We start from the raw sequence: 16065 nt of genomic DNA, 5'->3' as shown, positions 1-16065 counted from the left end.
GATCTAAAGAGTAGTAACACCAACTCTTTACAGCTCACAAACTCTCAGAAATTTGTTTGAGGGGGGTCTATAACCTGTATCAGGGTTTCCCCAGTGGCTCAGCAGTAAAGAACTACTTGCAAAGCAGGAGAGGTAAGAGACATGGGTTCAATCCCTGAGTCAGGAAGATCCCCTGGAGGAGGGCACAGCAACTCACTCCAGTACTGTTGCCTGGAGAATCCTATGGACAGAGGAGCCTGGAAGGCTACAGTCCATAGGGTTGAAAAGAGTCAGACACTACTGAAGCCACTAAGCATGCATAGCCTGTATCAACAGATGAAAATTTAAGGCCTTTACTTCAGAAACTTTCTCATGAAAGGAAACACAGGCAGCTGAGCTTGGGGGATGAGGAATCATGGCAAAGGGGTATCGGAAAAGCAAACCAAAATGACTTGCCTACAAGTTTGAAGAAGTTAGTTGTAGAAAGAAGTTAGTTTTATACATATGTTTCTTTCTTTAAAGAATTAAATAGTATTTTTTAATAAAAACTAAAACTTGAAAAAAGGAAACTTGTCTCAGAAGAGGTTACCAAATATTTGAAGTTAGGTGAATATAACTAGAAGACAGATGATTTTTTGTGAAAGTATCTCTGACTTAATAAACCAGCAGGACTCCATATGAGTACAACACACCCAGTTGGCAAACAGGAAGACCTAACATGTTTGTTTAGCTGTGTGTATATATGCTTAATTGTAGAGTTCGAAAACTGGGACCACATTCACAGATGTGACTTCACTGCAGAATTTTTACTCTGAAAAAAAACAGTTCTCGTGCTCAATATCTAGAAGTAGTGTTCAGCGTGTGCAGGGAAATGGGGCAGAAACCATCACAACAGCTGGCTCCAAAGGACAAAGAGGTTCTGAACGTCTGTGAGGTGGTCAGTGGAGCTATCATCCACGCAGCTCAGAAACTGAAGGCCTATCTTGGATTTGAAGACACACTGAGCAATCTGTGCCCAGATTCAAACACTCTCAATGAGATCTTCTTAATCCACTTTGTCACTTTCTGCCAAGAGAAAGGAGCTGACAAGTGGCTCACCACCACCAAGATGACCAAGCACCAAGCCTTCCTGTTTGGGGCAGATTGGGTTTGGACCTTCTGGGGATCTGATAAGCAAATACAGCTTCAGCTGGCCGTGCAGACACTGCAGATGGCTTCTCTTCCTCCTGTGGAATCTGACCCCTCCAACCCAGATTCCAAGGCAGAGAAGTCTTTCAGCAAGAAAAGTAGGTTTGACAAGCTGGAAGAATTCTGTAACCTGATAGGAGAGGACTGTCTTGGCCTGTGTATCATCTTTGGTGTGCCAGGAAACCCTAAAGACATCCGAGGAGTCGTCCTGGACAGTGTCAAGAGAGAGACGACGAAGGGTCATCTGCCAGGAGGGACAGCTGTGGCACGATTCATCCTGGAAACGGAAGATTGTATCTCCATCAGGGAGCTGCTTGGAAACTGTCTGAGTAAGAAAGATGGGCTGAGAGAGGTGGGCAAGGTTTATATTAGCATCCTCTGAACTGGCCGTGTGGGATGAGACTGACCTGTAAGATAAAACAAAAATATGTTCTTCTAATAAGTTTATCCTCTCATGGGATTTTTTTCTCCCCTCGCTCCACCCCACAATGAATGAAAACCATCTCCTGGGTCAAAACCACCTAGCGTGATTATGGACAGAAAAAAAGCCTACCTGTATTTCAGGGAAAATGGAAAATTTTAGCGTAATCTTTTATTATTCAACAATAAAAGTGGGAGGAAAGGATAATAGAGTCACCCTTAAAGTTCAACTTGAAAACAAATTGTGTTTGATAAGAGTAAGTCTAGCATTTAAAAGTGTAAAATGGGTTTTGACTGCTATGGGTGGGAGGTGGGGAGGGCAGGGGGTTGCATAAGACTACAGAACAGTTTTAGTTGTATTTATTAATACAAAACCAGTTCCAATTCAGGACACACAAAAAACTGAGCCTGGTTCTCTTCCTCTCTACCCAGGCTCTCACCTCATCCCAAGCTGCCTGCTCTCTGCAGAGAGGACCTTGGTGGGATCCCTTGGGGACTGTTTGAGTGTTAGCTTTACCTATGATTTTAACCCATATCACAATCCCTTATGATAATGATTAACATCTATTTAGCATTTGCAGTGGAAAATCCCATGGACGGAGGAGCCTGGAAGGCTGTAGTCCATGGGGTCACTGAGGGTCGGACACGACTGAGTGACTTCACTTTCACTTTTCACTTTCATGCATTGGAGAAGGAAATGGCAACCTACTCCAGTGTTCTTGCCTGGAGAATCCCAGGGACGGGGGAGCCTGGTGGACTGCCATCTATAGGGTCGCACAGAGTGGGACACAACTGAAGTGACTTAGCAGCAGCAGCATTTGCAGTAAGAAAAGTATATTCATATATAAAAACTATCTTAAAAGCTGGGGTGAATTAAAACAGCACTCTAGGGAAGGAAAAATAATTTTTCCTGTATGCTTCTAGAGGACAGAAGCAAAAAGAATGCTTTAAAGTGTAAAGGGAAGCTTGATTCATTCACACATGATTGTTAAATGCCTGTTACTTGAAAGGCCCTGTTCTATGCCTTGCCAGTCCAGCAGTAAAAAGAACAAAGTCCCTACTCTCAGGGAGTTTCCCTCTTAATTGTGGAAAACGGACAATAAATAAATACCTGCATACATTTTAAATGCATATTTAAATAAATGTCAGGGGTGGTGTAAAGGAAAAGGAGATACTATTTTAGATGAGGTGATTAAGGAAGGCCTCAGAGAGAAGGGGCAATTTGCCAGAAATGTGAATAGAGAGAGATCATCAATGCAGGTATCTGGGAAAGTGTTCTAGACCTAGGAATCTGCAGATGCCTAGGGCCTGACTTGGGAATGGAGTTGGTGTGTTCAAGACATAGTAACAGAGGCAGAGTGAGCAGGGAGAAGACTGATAGGAGACAGTCAGGGAAGGAGCCAGCAAACAGGAGAAGCAGATCACACTTGTAAGGACTCTGGATTTTATTCTGAGTGATATGGGGACAGACATGCCTTGATCCGACTTAAACACTAAAACCCTCACTCAGTTGCTGGGTGGAGACTAGATTGTAGGGAGGAAAGAGTAGCAGCAGAGCCCAGGGGTCAGCTAGGAAACTTACAATAACTGAGGTGGGAAAAAAAGACTTGGGGCTTCCCAAGTGGCTCAGTAGTAAAGAATCCTCCTCCCAATGCAGGAGATGTAGGTTCAATCCCTGGATCAGGAAGATCCCCTGGAGAAGGAAATGGCAACCCACTCCAGTATTCTTGCCTGGGAAATCCCATGGACAGAGGAGCCTGGTCAGCTACAGTCCATGGGGTCGCAAAGAGCTGGACATGACTGAGCATGCACACATGCTCACACACACAGTCACATACACATATGGGAGAAAAGAGTAGCCTCAAGCAAAGTGGCAGAAGAGAAGGGGCGAAGAGGTCAAATTAGGAACAGTTGATGGTAAAGCATACATCATTTGCTGATGACTGCATGCAATATATCACAATTAGAACATTTATTTCCAAACTTCTTAAATATGACATTTCTTCATTCCAGGAAACCAAAAGTTCAAGGAAAACATTTTAGCCTTCTGTCTTCCATAAGTAGGTACAAATAGGCATGAGTTAACAACATTAACAACATCTCTTCATGTTGTTAAGCAATAATTATTCCTACTTGGAATATGCCTGGAAGGTTATACTACTCAGTCAATTTCTGTTTCCTTGTATAGAGTGACCCCTGTCTGCATCAATGCTGTGTAGGGCAAGCTATCAAGGAGGTGGTATAATAGAGTAAAAAAGAGGATGCAACTTGGAATCAGATGTGGGTTTGAGTCTCAGTTCTTTTAAAAAGTAGAATCTAGAGGTTTAACTCTGTTTTCTTATCTGTGAAAGGGGAATGACTTCAGCTAATTCAAAGGAGACAATGCTTGTGACAACACTTCTCTATTTTATTGAAGGGTAAGCTTACCAAAATTTTGATGTGTCTAGTACAAATTGTAAGTATTCATGTGATAAAGAGCTAAAAGATATAAATCAAAGACTCACCATGTTTTTTTTTAATGAAAATAAAGATGTGAAGCTTTTACTGATTTTAAAAATATTGTATTCTCATGCTTTTCTTAATCAGCATTTTTATGTAAAGATTTAAGTACAGAAGAATAGAAAGTTACTTCTTCATGAGTCCTGCACTGACCCCTGTTCCAGTTTACTGTTTGCCATTCCAGAACTTGTATTGTGTATTAAACATATTTTACACAAGTGTAATCATATGATCTACAAATGCCTTATAACCTGCATTAAAAAAAAAAAAACTTCACTGAATATTGTGGACAACTTTCCATGTTAATACATTTATATTCACTTTCCTCTTTTCTGGGCTGATATCAATGGTTCTGTTCCCAACCCTGCATACATATTAGATTCACTTGGGAAACTTAAAAGCAAAAAAAAAAAAAAAAGACCAAGGCTACAAACACACCTAGATCAACTGATCAGTATCTCAGAGAGAGGGAACCAAGAGATTTTTTTTTTTTTTTAATCTTCTAAAGTAATTATAATGTTCAACTAGGATTAAGATGTGTCTAAGTAGTCCTCTCTGTTGTATGTATACACCATGATATATTTAATGTATAATGTCTGGATGGATATTTGGGTTCCAAAGTCCATCCACATACCTGGATATATTTACATACTGTTTCTTTAACATGCTCGTCAATCAACATACTTCGCTCGCTTTTTTTCATAAGCATGTATTTATTTTTGAGTTCATTTTTCCAGCTTTACTGAGATATAATTGGCATGCAACACAGGATAAGTTTAAGTGTACATCATCATAATTTGACAATATATTATGAAATGATTATCACAATAAGTTTAATGTCCATCTCATATAGATATAAGAAAAAAGAAAAATTTTTTCCACATGACAAGAACTCTTAGGATCTATTCTCTTCACAACTTTCAATTTTACCATACAGCAATGTGAATTATAGTCATCATGTTGTGCATTACATCATTAGTACTTTATTTATCCTATAATGGAAATTTGGTTCACTCACTTTTTATGTTATTTTTTAAATTAAAAACAGCTCCCTGACAGTCATTGGATTAATGCAGATTTCAAACATAGCAAAAACCAATTGTAAAAAAAAAATCTTAATATTTAAAATTGATCTACATATGTAGACTTGGCTACGTAATTTGTGGGACCAAATGCAAACTGAAAATACAGAGTGTAAAAAATTTTGTAAAAAATTATAAAATGTTTCAAGACAGAGACAACAAATACTAAGCCAAGCACAGGGCTCTTCTATGTGTAAGTCACAAGCCCATGAAACTGACCTGACTTCTACATTTTGTTGGATTATTTGGTCATGAAGGCTTAAAAAAAGATTTTTATCATGATTGTTTATACTTCTAACATCTTTTCTAACTGAAAAATTATGTTATTCTTACTAACTTCTATGTACATGATAGTACATGCTTTACTCTTTATACTGCATGAAACAGCATTATTGCCCATTTATAGCATTACAAGTGACATTTTAACTTTTAATATAGAATAAATTTCATAGTATTTGATATCAGAAAACAGTAAGAATTTTCTGGCTCTTCTAACTTCAGAAGAATTGATCTACTTGTCTTAGGGAGAGACTAAAAAGGAAGAAATCATAAGCAGTTTGAACGAGGAACTGAATCTCTTAACATGTTGCTCAGAAATTGAGAAGTCTCTGGATATGAACTAATTCTCTAAGGATTCATTCTCATTTGTCCCTAAATGTCTATGAGATAGGCCTTGCACTTTATTCAACTGAAATATGCAAAATTGAGAGAAAAAGTGGTTGCTGCATTGACCCTAAGCTTAATTTGAATGGCCACCTTTTATATTATGGCTTTGAAAACATTGCTCACCTAATCATAGTCGTTTTCAGGAAGATGATACTGTTCCCATGTTCTCTGAAACTGAAGCTCAGAGAGTTTAGATGGACTTGCCCAAGATCACAAAGAAACAGAACCTGGATTCAAATCCCACATCCATCTGACTTAAAGGCCATGCTTTAAATCTTAAAAATGGAGGACGGGAGAATTCCATGTGAAGATGGAGACAGAGATTAGAGTCCTGTGTCTACAAACCAAGGAATGCCAGAAATTGCCAGCAACCATCAGAAACTAGGAGAGAGACTAGAGAGGCATAAACAGATTCTCTGTCAGACTCTCCAGAAGGAACCATCTCTTGTCAACACCTGGATTTTGGACTTCTAGTTTCAGAACTGTGAGAGAATAAATGTCTGTTGTTGTAAGTCACCCAGTTTCTGGTTCTTTGTTATAGCAGCCCTAGGAAACAAACACATCTAACATCTGTTGTTCCACTTTGGAGCAATAATGGGATGATAAAGAGGGCAGAAAAGATTGAGGAAGGTGATTACTACAAATACTTGTTATTATCATGCTGCATGCTTATTGATGCCCATAAAACACTGAATGTTCACAGGTAGAATACTCTAGGACACCTGCACACCTGTTCTACCTGGTATGCTTAACAAGGCTCAGTTCTGTTTGTTTCCAGTTGTTCTTATAATCATCTACTTTAAGTATTATACACATAGATTGAAAAAAATAGAGGATAATTTTATTAAGGGTTGTATGTTAATCCATCCTAGGGTAGAAAATAAGAGAGTTCCTCTAAGGATTACCAGCATTTTCTAGGTCCTAATGAGTTCTGCCTTTTTGTAATTTTAACCTGATCTACAAACAAGCTAACAGAATCACTGATTATAGTTAAAGCCTATAGGAGCTTTCTTAGTGGTTCAGACCGTAAAGAATCTGCCTTCAATGCAGGAGACCTAGGTTCAATCCCTGGGTTCAGAAGATCCCCTGAAGAAGAGAAGGGTCACCCACTCCAGTATTCTTGCCTAGAGAATTCCATTGGAAGAGGAACCTGACAGGCTACAGTCCATGGGGGCCTCAAAGAGTTGGACAGGACTGAGGGACTAACTTTTCCACTTTCTAATTTTCAAAGCCTAAATAGCACAGAGGATCAATATGCTAATATTATACCCAGATATATGATGGATTAGGATCACACATTGTAAAGATGGTGAGGTCAAGTTTTAAACTCAACCCTCTTCCAACAATACAAGAGAAGACTCTACACACGGACATCACCAGATGGCCAATACTGAAATCAGACTGATTATATTCTTTGCAGCCAAAGATGGAGAAGCTCTATACAGTCAGGAAAAACAAGACTGGGATCTGACTGTGACTCAGATCATGAACTCCTTATTGCCAAATTCAGACTTATATTGAAGAAAGTAGGGAAAACCACGAGACCATTCAGGGTATGACCTAAATCAATTCCCTTATGATTATACAGTAGAAGTGACAAATAGATTCAAGGGATTAGATCTGATAGAGTGCCTGAAAAACTATGGACGGAGTTCTGTGACATTGTACAGAAGGCAGTGATCAAGACCATCCCCAAGAAAAACAAATGCAAAAAGGCAAAACAGTTGTCTGAGGAGGCATTACACATAGATATGAAAAGAAGAGAAGTGAAAGGAAAAGGGGAAAAGGAAAGATATACCCATTTGAATGCAGAGTTCCAAGGAATAGCAAAGAGAGATAAAGAAAGCCTTCCTCAGTGACCAATGCAAAGAAATAGAGGAAAACAATGGAATGGGAAAGACTACAGATCTCTTCAAGAAAATTAGAGATACCAAGGGAACTTTTCATGCAAAGATGAGTACAATAAAGGACAGAAATGGTATGGACCTAACAGAAGCGGAAGATATTAAGAAGAGGTCACAAGAAATACACAGAAGAACTATACAGAAAAGATCTTCACGACCCAGACAATCACAATAGTGTGAACGCTAGAGCCAGACATCCTGGAATGCAAAATCAAGTGGACCTTAGGAAGCATCACTACGAACTAAGCTAGTGGAGGCAATGGAATTCCAGTAGAGCTATTTCAAATCCTAAAAGATGATGCTGTGAAAGCACTGCACTGAATATGCCAGCTAATTTGGAAAACTCAGCAGTGACCACAGGACTGAAAGAGGTCAGTTTTCATTCCAATCCCAAAGAAAGGCAATGCCAAAGAATGCTCAAACTGCCAAACAATTGCACTCATCTCAAATGCTAGCAAAGTAATGCTCAAAATTCTTCAAGCCAAGCTTCACAGTACGTGAACTGTGAACCTCCAGATGTTCAAGCTGGATTTAGAAAAGGCAGAGGAACCAGAGATCAAATTGCCAACATCTGTTGGATCATCAAAAAAGCAAGAGAGTTCCAGAAAAACATCTATTTCTGCTTTATTGACTATGCCAAAGCCTTTGACTGTGTGGATCACAATAAACTGTGGAAAAATTCTGAAAGAAATGGGAATACCAGACCCCTTGACCTACCTCCTGAGAAATCTGTATGCAGGTCAAGAAGCAACAGTTGGAACAGGACATGGAACAACAGACTGGTTCCAAGTCTGGAAAGGAGCACGTCAAGGCTGTATATTATCACCCTGCTTATTTAACTTATATGCAGAGTACATCATGAAAAATCTGGACTGGATGAAGCACAAGCTGGAATCAAGATTGCCGGGAGAAATATCAATAACCTCAGGTATGCAGGTGATACCACCCTTATGGCAGAAAGTGAAGAAGAACTTAAGAGCCTCTTGATGATAGTGAAAGAGGAGAGTGAAAAAGTTGGGTTAAAACTCAACATTCAGAAAACTAAGATCCTGGCATCTGGTCCCATCACTTCATGGCAAATAGACGGGGAAACAATGGAAACAGTGAGAGACTTTATTTTTCTGGGCTCCAAAATCACTGCAGATGGTGACTGCAACCATGAATTTATTTATTTATTTTTTTAAACCATGAATTTAAAAGAGCCTTGTTCCTTGGAAGAAAAGTTATGACCAACATAGACAGCATATTAAAAAGTAGAGACATTTCTTTGCCAACAAAGGTCCGTCTAGTCAAAGCTATGGTTTTTCCAGTAGTCATGTGTGGATGTAAGAGTTGGACTATAAAGAAAGGTGAGCACTTTAGAACTGATGCTTTTAAACTGTGGTGTTGGAGAAGACTCTTGAGAATCCCTTGGACAGCAAGGCGATCCAACCAGTCCATCCTAAAGGAAATCAGTCCTGAATATGCATTGGAAGGACTGATGCTGCAATACGTTGGCCACCTGATGCCAAGAACTGACTCATTTGAAAAGACCCTGATGGTGGGAAAGATTGAAGACAGGAGGAGAAGGGGAGGACAGTGGATGAGATGGTTGTGTGGCATCACCAACTCAATAGACATGAGTTTGAGTAAACTCCGGGAGCTGGTGATAAACAGGGAAGCCTGGCATGCTGCAGCCCACGGGTTCGCAAAGAATTGGACACGAGGAAGAGACTGAACTGAACTCAACTAGTCTGGCTCAAGAGGCCATCCTTTTACTTATTATTGGATACTGCCTCTCTCCTTAAAGCACATCACTTGCACTAGCTGAAGACTTCCTTTAATTCAAGAAAGTGCAGGAAAGCAGAAACTGCAAAGAAGCAGGGCCTTAGGGTAGGCTGCCAGACTCCCCGACCATTTGAGATCCTGCTCTCACCTGCCGTCCAATAAGCCACATTTCTTCTTTGCAACTGTCTTTGGACTGACAGCTTCGATTTTTTACAAAATCTTTTTGTTTTCTTTCCATTCCTTTTTCTACGTGGAGAGTATTTTCTTGCACAGTTAATTGACTGTGGCTCTGCTGGCACCCCACTCCAGTACTTTTGCCTGGAAAATCCCATGGACGGAGGAGCCTGGTGGGCTGCAGTCCATGGGGTCGCTAGAGTCGGACACGACTGAGCGACTTCACTTTCAATTTTCACTTTCATGCACCGGAGAAGGAAATGGCAACCCACTCCAGTGTTCTTGCCTGGAGAATCCCAGGGACGGGGAAGCCTGGTGGGCTGCCATCTCTGGGGTCGCACAGAGTCGGACACGACTGAAGCGACTTAACAGCAGTAGTACCAGCAGCTGCTTTCCGAGGCCCACGTGCTTCCTGTTTCTCCCTCCCAGGGGCGGGGCCAGGCTCGCCAGCCTGCGCAGTAGGGCCTCAAGCCCGCCCCTTGACCCGGAGCCGCGCTTGTCCCCTCCCGCTTGCCGTCTTGGCCGACATGGCGGCCCCCTCGCTCCCTGCGTGGTTGGCGCTGCAGACGCGAGCCAGGACCCTTCGTGCTTTTTCTACCGCTGTGTCTCCTGTCACTGGCGCTCAGAGACTAAGCCCGCGTGAGTGTCTGCCGCGTCGCCTCAGGGCTTTGGGGGCTGTAAGCGAGCGGAATACGGGCGCATGATGGCGGCTGCGGTGGCGGAGCCAGAGCCACCCTGGGGATTCCAGTACGTCCTCCGTAGCCGGTCACTGGTCCGTCTAGAAGTAGGAACCCGCGGACCTAGGTGTGCCCCCTGCGCGGACTGTCGCCTAGTTCCTGGCAGTTAGTTTCTCTTTCTAGTCCTCTGGGTACCGCGGTCTTGCTTCCCCACCTTCTCCGTGACCTGCGCTTTCTGGTAGTCTCTCCCAGGGCCAACGCAAAATTCTCTCTCTGGTTGCTGGTTCTCGTAATATTTGTTGGGTGATGCTGAACTACAGATTTTCCCGAAATTTAAGAGAGGCCCACACATGGCCTGGAACATGGTACAGCTCTGAATTCCAGGGCTAGCTATGTCACCAAAGGGGATTGACCTTCATTCAGTAGGCGTACTGAGGTGACCTTGATTCAAGAGAGATTTTGGGGCTGTCCTATACCGTTCTTGCCTTGGAGGAATATAGTGGAAAAGTCTAGTTGTGGGTAGACTAGGTAGGAGTACTGTGCAGTGTTGCTGCTGCTGCTGCTAAGTCGCCTCAGTCGTGTCTGACTCTGTGCGACCCCATAGACGGCGCCCACCAGGCTCCGCCATCCCTGGGATTCTTCAGGCAAGAACACTAGAGTGGGTTGCCATTTCCTTCTCCATGTGCAGTGTTAGGTGCTGTTAATAGAATCGTGAATACAGTAAGGAGGTGGGAACACCGAGCAGGAACCCTCAAGAGTCAAAAAAGCTCTGTCGAGGAAGCGTTGCCAGTCATTGGTCTTGTCTTATCCGTGCTATTTTCTGTAATATTTCTAATATTGATACTTCTCACTGTCCAGTTTAGGCCACCATATCTCCCATTTACCATAGTTTCTTTGCTGGTCTCTATTTCTACTTTTGCTCTCCTACATTGGATTTTCACAACAGCCAGAGTGAAGTGTGCAAAAAGCGTATCTTAACTTGCCACTCCCATGTTCAAAATACACAAAAGATTTTTCATTGCTTTGAGATAAATGGTAAATTCCTTAATGCATCATCATAGCACTTAATCGTCTTAACACTTTTTAATCATTCGTTCATCTATTCATTCTGCAAATACTGAACTCCTACTGTGTGCTAGGTAGCGTTCTAGATACTGGAATATAGCAGGGCCCTTCAGACTTCCCTGGTGGTCCATTGGTCAAGAATCCACCTACCAATGCAGGACAAAAGGGTTTGATCCCTTGTCAGGGAAGCTTGCACATGCAGCAGAGCAAGTAAACCAGCGCACCAGTGCACAACTACTGAGCCTGTACTCTAGAGTCTGGGAGTCGCAACTACTATGCCCAGGTGCTGCAAAGACTGAAGCCCGAAGACCATGGAGCCTGTGCTCCACAACAGGAGAAGCCATCGCAATGAGAAGCCTTCGTTGGCTGCAGCTAGAGAAAAGCCTGCCCAACACTGAAGACTCAGTGCAGCCAAAGATAAATAAATAAATGAATAATAAGAATAATAAAAGCAGGTCCTTCATCTCATGAAGTTTACATTCTTGGTAGGAAATCAGATTATAAATAGGTAAACAATGTCAGATGCTATGGAAAAAAAAATAGGGTCTTGAGAATAATAGATTGGGGGAATAGAGGCTGTAGGGCAAGACAAGATTGGGTAGTCAGGAAAGAACTCCCTAAGGAAGTGGTGTTTGAGCATCTGTGGGAAGACCCTTGTTGGTATAGGGAGCTGAAAGTACAGAAGCTCAAAATAGAATGGGGTTATGGGTGTGACCAAGAAACAGAAAGAAGACCAATGTGGCTGGAGCTAAAGTGAGTAAAAAGGAGAAGTAAAAGATGTCAGAAAGATATGTAATGACCTGATCTGGTAAAGGCTTGTAGGCATTTGGCTTGGATTTTATTATAAGTTTGGGATCACATTGGTAGGTTTTGAACAGGAAGTGATATAATGTGATTTATACTTTGGAAAGATCACTGACTGCTGTTTGGCAAGCGTGGTGTAAGAGTGGGAACCAGGAGACCAGTTTGAAAGCTGTTGTAGTGCTCCAAATGAGATGGTAGTGACTTGGATTGACCTAACAGTGGAGATGCTGGTGTGGTTGGATTTGGGATGTATTTTGAAGGTAGCGCTAACAAGACTCCCTAATGGATTTGATATGGGGCCTTGAGCAGAAGTCTCAAGGAAGCATGTTAGATTTTTGAGCAATTGGATGAATGATGATACTGTTTACAGGAACTGAGGAGACTGAAGAAAGAAATCAAGAGCTCTGTCAATGATGTGTTTTAGTTGAGATGCCTATTGAATATGTCTCTGACCTTTTATTAAAAAAATTTTTTTTATTTATTTATCTAGCTGTGCTGGGTCTTAGTTGAGGCATGGGAGATCTAGTTCCCTGACGAGGGCTAGAACACAGGCCCCCTGCATTGGGAGTGCAGAATCTTAGCGACTGGACCATCAGGAAAGTCCTTGTCTCTGACCTATTAAATACCACTTTTCTGGGTGCTCTTTATGCCCTTCTCTTAAATTTCAGCCATTTTGAACTTGTTTACTTTTATTTTCCATCTTCTCTTTCACTCTAGAACACTTTTTCTCACTTGCCTGTTCCCATGGCTACCTCCTGCTCATTTTTAAGGTTTTTTCCCCAATTAACTAAGTTGGGTCCCCTGCTATATGTTTACATTAATATTTATCACTGTTTATTGAAATTTCTTGCTAGATAGTTACCTTATTTACTGACTGCATTCAGTAAGAGCAAGGACTATGTGTCTGTTGTTCATTGCTGCCTTTTGAGTTGCTGTATCACTCAAACGATTTTTGTTTGATACTCAAACAGTATCACTCAAACAATTTTTCAATGAGTCAGTGAATTACTGTTGAGGGGTGAATAAGAACTTATCAGATCAAGGAATGAGGCGGAGAGGGAGTAGAGGACAGAAGCCAGGCAGATAAAAGGGAGACACATTCCAGGCAGAGAGAACAGAAAGTTCAGAGAAAAACTCAGGGGCCTGGTACTGAAAGTCCAGTGTAGCCTAGGGCTTTGTGAAAGGAAGTGAAGCTGGAGATGGTAGTTCAGAGTGTGAAGTCTTTTGTGCTGAGCTGTCATCATCCTGACTCCTTGTCTTTAGTTTTCTTGGCTAAATGACCTCTAAATAAGGATAATATATTTAGTGCTTATAGTTACTGTGAAGAATAAGATTAAAATAATGAAAAGTATTTAGCTCAGTGTCTGGATGTGTGAAAGTACTGAATATAGTTATTTCATATTATTTTAGTATAGCAAAACATTAATTTAGAGAGACATAAGTTAATATTTTAAAAGATAGTATATGTAAATAATTTATCTTGTACAGTTATGTGACTTGTTAGGAATAACTATGATTTTTTGTTATTGTTGATGCTATTGTAGCATTGGCAGTTCTAATTAACGATAGAGACAGAAAACTGAAGGTTATTTTGTGTGTGTGCATAAAGAACAGAATAATAACAGATATGAGCAAATATATGTTAGAACATTTCAAACCAGTTGTCTTTACAGATGCAAAATACTTATTTCTAACTAGATATTTCAATTTGGGGACGTGAGTTTATTTGACAACCTTAAAAGTTATTAAAAATATATCTTTAGTTGATGAGCTAACTATATCTTATCATGCTGGTGGCTCAGTCTGTAAAGAATCCACCTACAATGCAGGAGACCTGGGTTCAGTCCTTGGATTGGGAAGATCCCCTGGAGAAGGGAATGGCAGCCCTCTCCAGTGTTCTTGCCTGGAGAATCTCCATGGACAGAGGAGCCTGGAGGGCTGCAGTCCACGGGGTCGCAGAGTCGGACACGACTGAGCAACTAAGCACATGTATTGTCAATCACAGAGTATTTTCAAGTAACTCTTGAATTTTCTTACCTATTTCTGACTTTTCATTTGCATTAAAATGATTTAGTCTTTGAACTTACAGAAAATGGATTATTGTCTCATTTTTGTATTACTAAATACTTTAAATTATGTGAGAATTGTGGGATCATGAACAATGTGGAACAAATCCGTACTAATAAAATTCTCTGCAACTGTTGTATTGTCTTTTAGCCACAACAGAAAGAACCTCCAAACATGAAAGGGCGCCGAGAAGAAAGGTAAGCAGTTGACGTGCTCTGGTGTAGACTGTTGTGTGGGTTTCTGATCTAAAGTAAGGCAGATCCTCATTATGAGGTAGAGAGGGTGCCGCATGAGCAGGCTTCAAAAGGGCACGTGCACTGGATGACCCCTGAAGCCCTGGCTCTATCTAGTCTTTGATCGGTTTCGTCAGTTCCCTGAGAATGGATCATCTTTTGAGAGGCAGACTCACTCACTTACTCCCAGGAAATAGGTATATAAACCAGAATAAAAAATTGTTTTTGACAATGCCTTGAACAGTCAGGCAGCCTGGGATGTATTCATTCATCTAATCAGTTCGGTCTCACCCTATGGGCATCTTCATGGACGAATCCAGATTATAAGGTCTCTTCATAAGTGTGGATTCAGAACAAAGGCACATTAGTTGGAAGTTAAGTGGCACCAAATTTGGAAAACTCAGCAGTGGCCACAGGACTGGAAAAGGCCAGTTTTCATTCCAATACCAAAGAAAGGCAATGCCAAAGAATGCTCAAACTACCGAACTCTCACACGCTAATAAAGTAATGCTCAAAATTCTCCAAGCCAGGCTTCAGCAATACATGAACCATGAACTTCCAGATGTTCAAGCTGGTTTTAGAAAAGACAGAGGAACCAGAGATCAAATTGCCAACATCTGCTGGGTCATCGCAAAAGCAAAAGAGTTCCAGAAAAACATCTATTTCTGCTTTATTGACTATGCCAAAGCCTTTGACTGTGTGGATCACAACAAACTGTGGAAAATTCTGAAAGAGATGGGAATACCAGACCACCTGACCTGCCTCTTGAGAAATCTGTGGCAGTTAGAACTGGACATGGAACAATGGACTGGTTCCAAATAGGGAAAGGAGTATGTCAAGGCTGTGTATTGTCACCCTGCTTATTTAACTTATTTGCAGAGTACATCATGAGAAACGCTGGGCTGGAGGAAGCACAAGTTGGAATCAAGATTGCCGGGAGAAATATCAATAACCTCAGATATGCAGATGACACCACCCTTACGGCAGAAAGTGAAGAGGAACTAAAGAGCCTCTTGATGAAAGTGAAAGAGGAGAGTAAGAGTTGGCTTAAAACTCAGCACTCAGAAACCTAAGATCGTGGCACCTGGTCCCGTCACTTCATGGCAAATAGATGTGGAAACAGTGGCTGACTTTATTTTTCTGGGCTCCAAAATCACTGCAGATGGTGACTGCAGCCATGAAATTACAAGATGCTTGTTCCTTGGAAGGAAAGTTATGGCCAACCTAGACAGCATATTAAAAAGCAGAGACATTTCTTTGCCAACAAAGGTCTGTCTAGTCAAGGCTATGGTTTTTCCAGTAGTCATGTATGGATGTGAGAGTTGGACTGTAAAGAAAGCTGAATGCTGAAGAATTGATGCTTTTGAACTGTGGTGTTGGAGAAGACTCTTGAGAGTCCCTTGGACAGCAAGGAGATCCAAGCAGTCCATCCTAAAGGAGATTGGTCCTGAGTGTTCATTGGAAGGACTGATGTTGAAGCTGAAACTCCAATACTTTTGCTACCTGATACGAAGAGCTGACTCATTTGAAAAGACCCTGA

The 16065-nt window shown here is 41.4% G+C and overlaps 2 protein-coding genes across 2 annotated transcripts in view; both read left to right on the top strand.

Annotated features, from left to right (window-relative positions):
* The first annotated feature begins 35 nt into the window (after positions 1-35).
* Positions 36-14490, top strand: REP15 (RAB15 effector protein). The gene is made up of 2 exons (XM_059887028.1): positions 36-4004; positions 14443-14490. The coding sequence occupies exon 1, from the start codon at positions 851-853 to the stop codon at positions 1547-1549; it is 699 nt and encodes a 232-aa protein (XP_059743011.1). The 5' UTR covers positions 36-850; the 3' UTR covers positions 1550-4004; positions 14443-14490.
* The window catches only part of MRPS35 (mitochondrial ribosomal protein S35), a 43585-nt gene continuing 37667 nt past the window's right edge, over positions 10148-16065 (top strand). Inside the window, exons 1-2 of the mRNA NM_001075619.2 lie at positions 10148-10318; positions 14443-14489. Coding sequence (NP_001069087.1) covers positions 10207-10318; positions 14443-14489 — 159 coding nt within the window. The 5' untranslated portion in view covers positions 10148-10206. The remainder of the gene's footprint in view (positions 10319-14442; positions 14490-16065) is intronic.

The sequence above is a fragment of the Bos taurus genome, chromosome 5 (genome assembly GCF_002263795.3).
Source record: "Bos taurus isolate L1 Dominette 01449 registration number 42190680 breed Hereford chromosome 5, ARS-UCD2.0, whole genome shotgun sequence".
In the NCBI taxonomy this organism is placed as follows: Eukaryota; Metazoa; Chordata; class Mammalia; order Artiodactyla; family Bovidae; genus Bos; species Bos taurus.
This window is presented reverse-complemented; position numbering and strand designations above follow the sequence as displayed.

Excerpts from the sequence above, each read along its gene's own strand:
- REP15 (XM_059887028.1), top strand. The coding sequence starts at position 851 with ATGGGGCAGAAACCATCACAACAGCTGGCTCCAAAGGACAAAGAGGTT.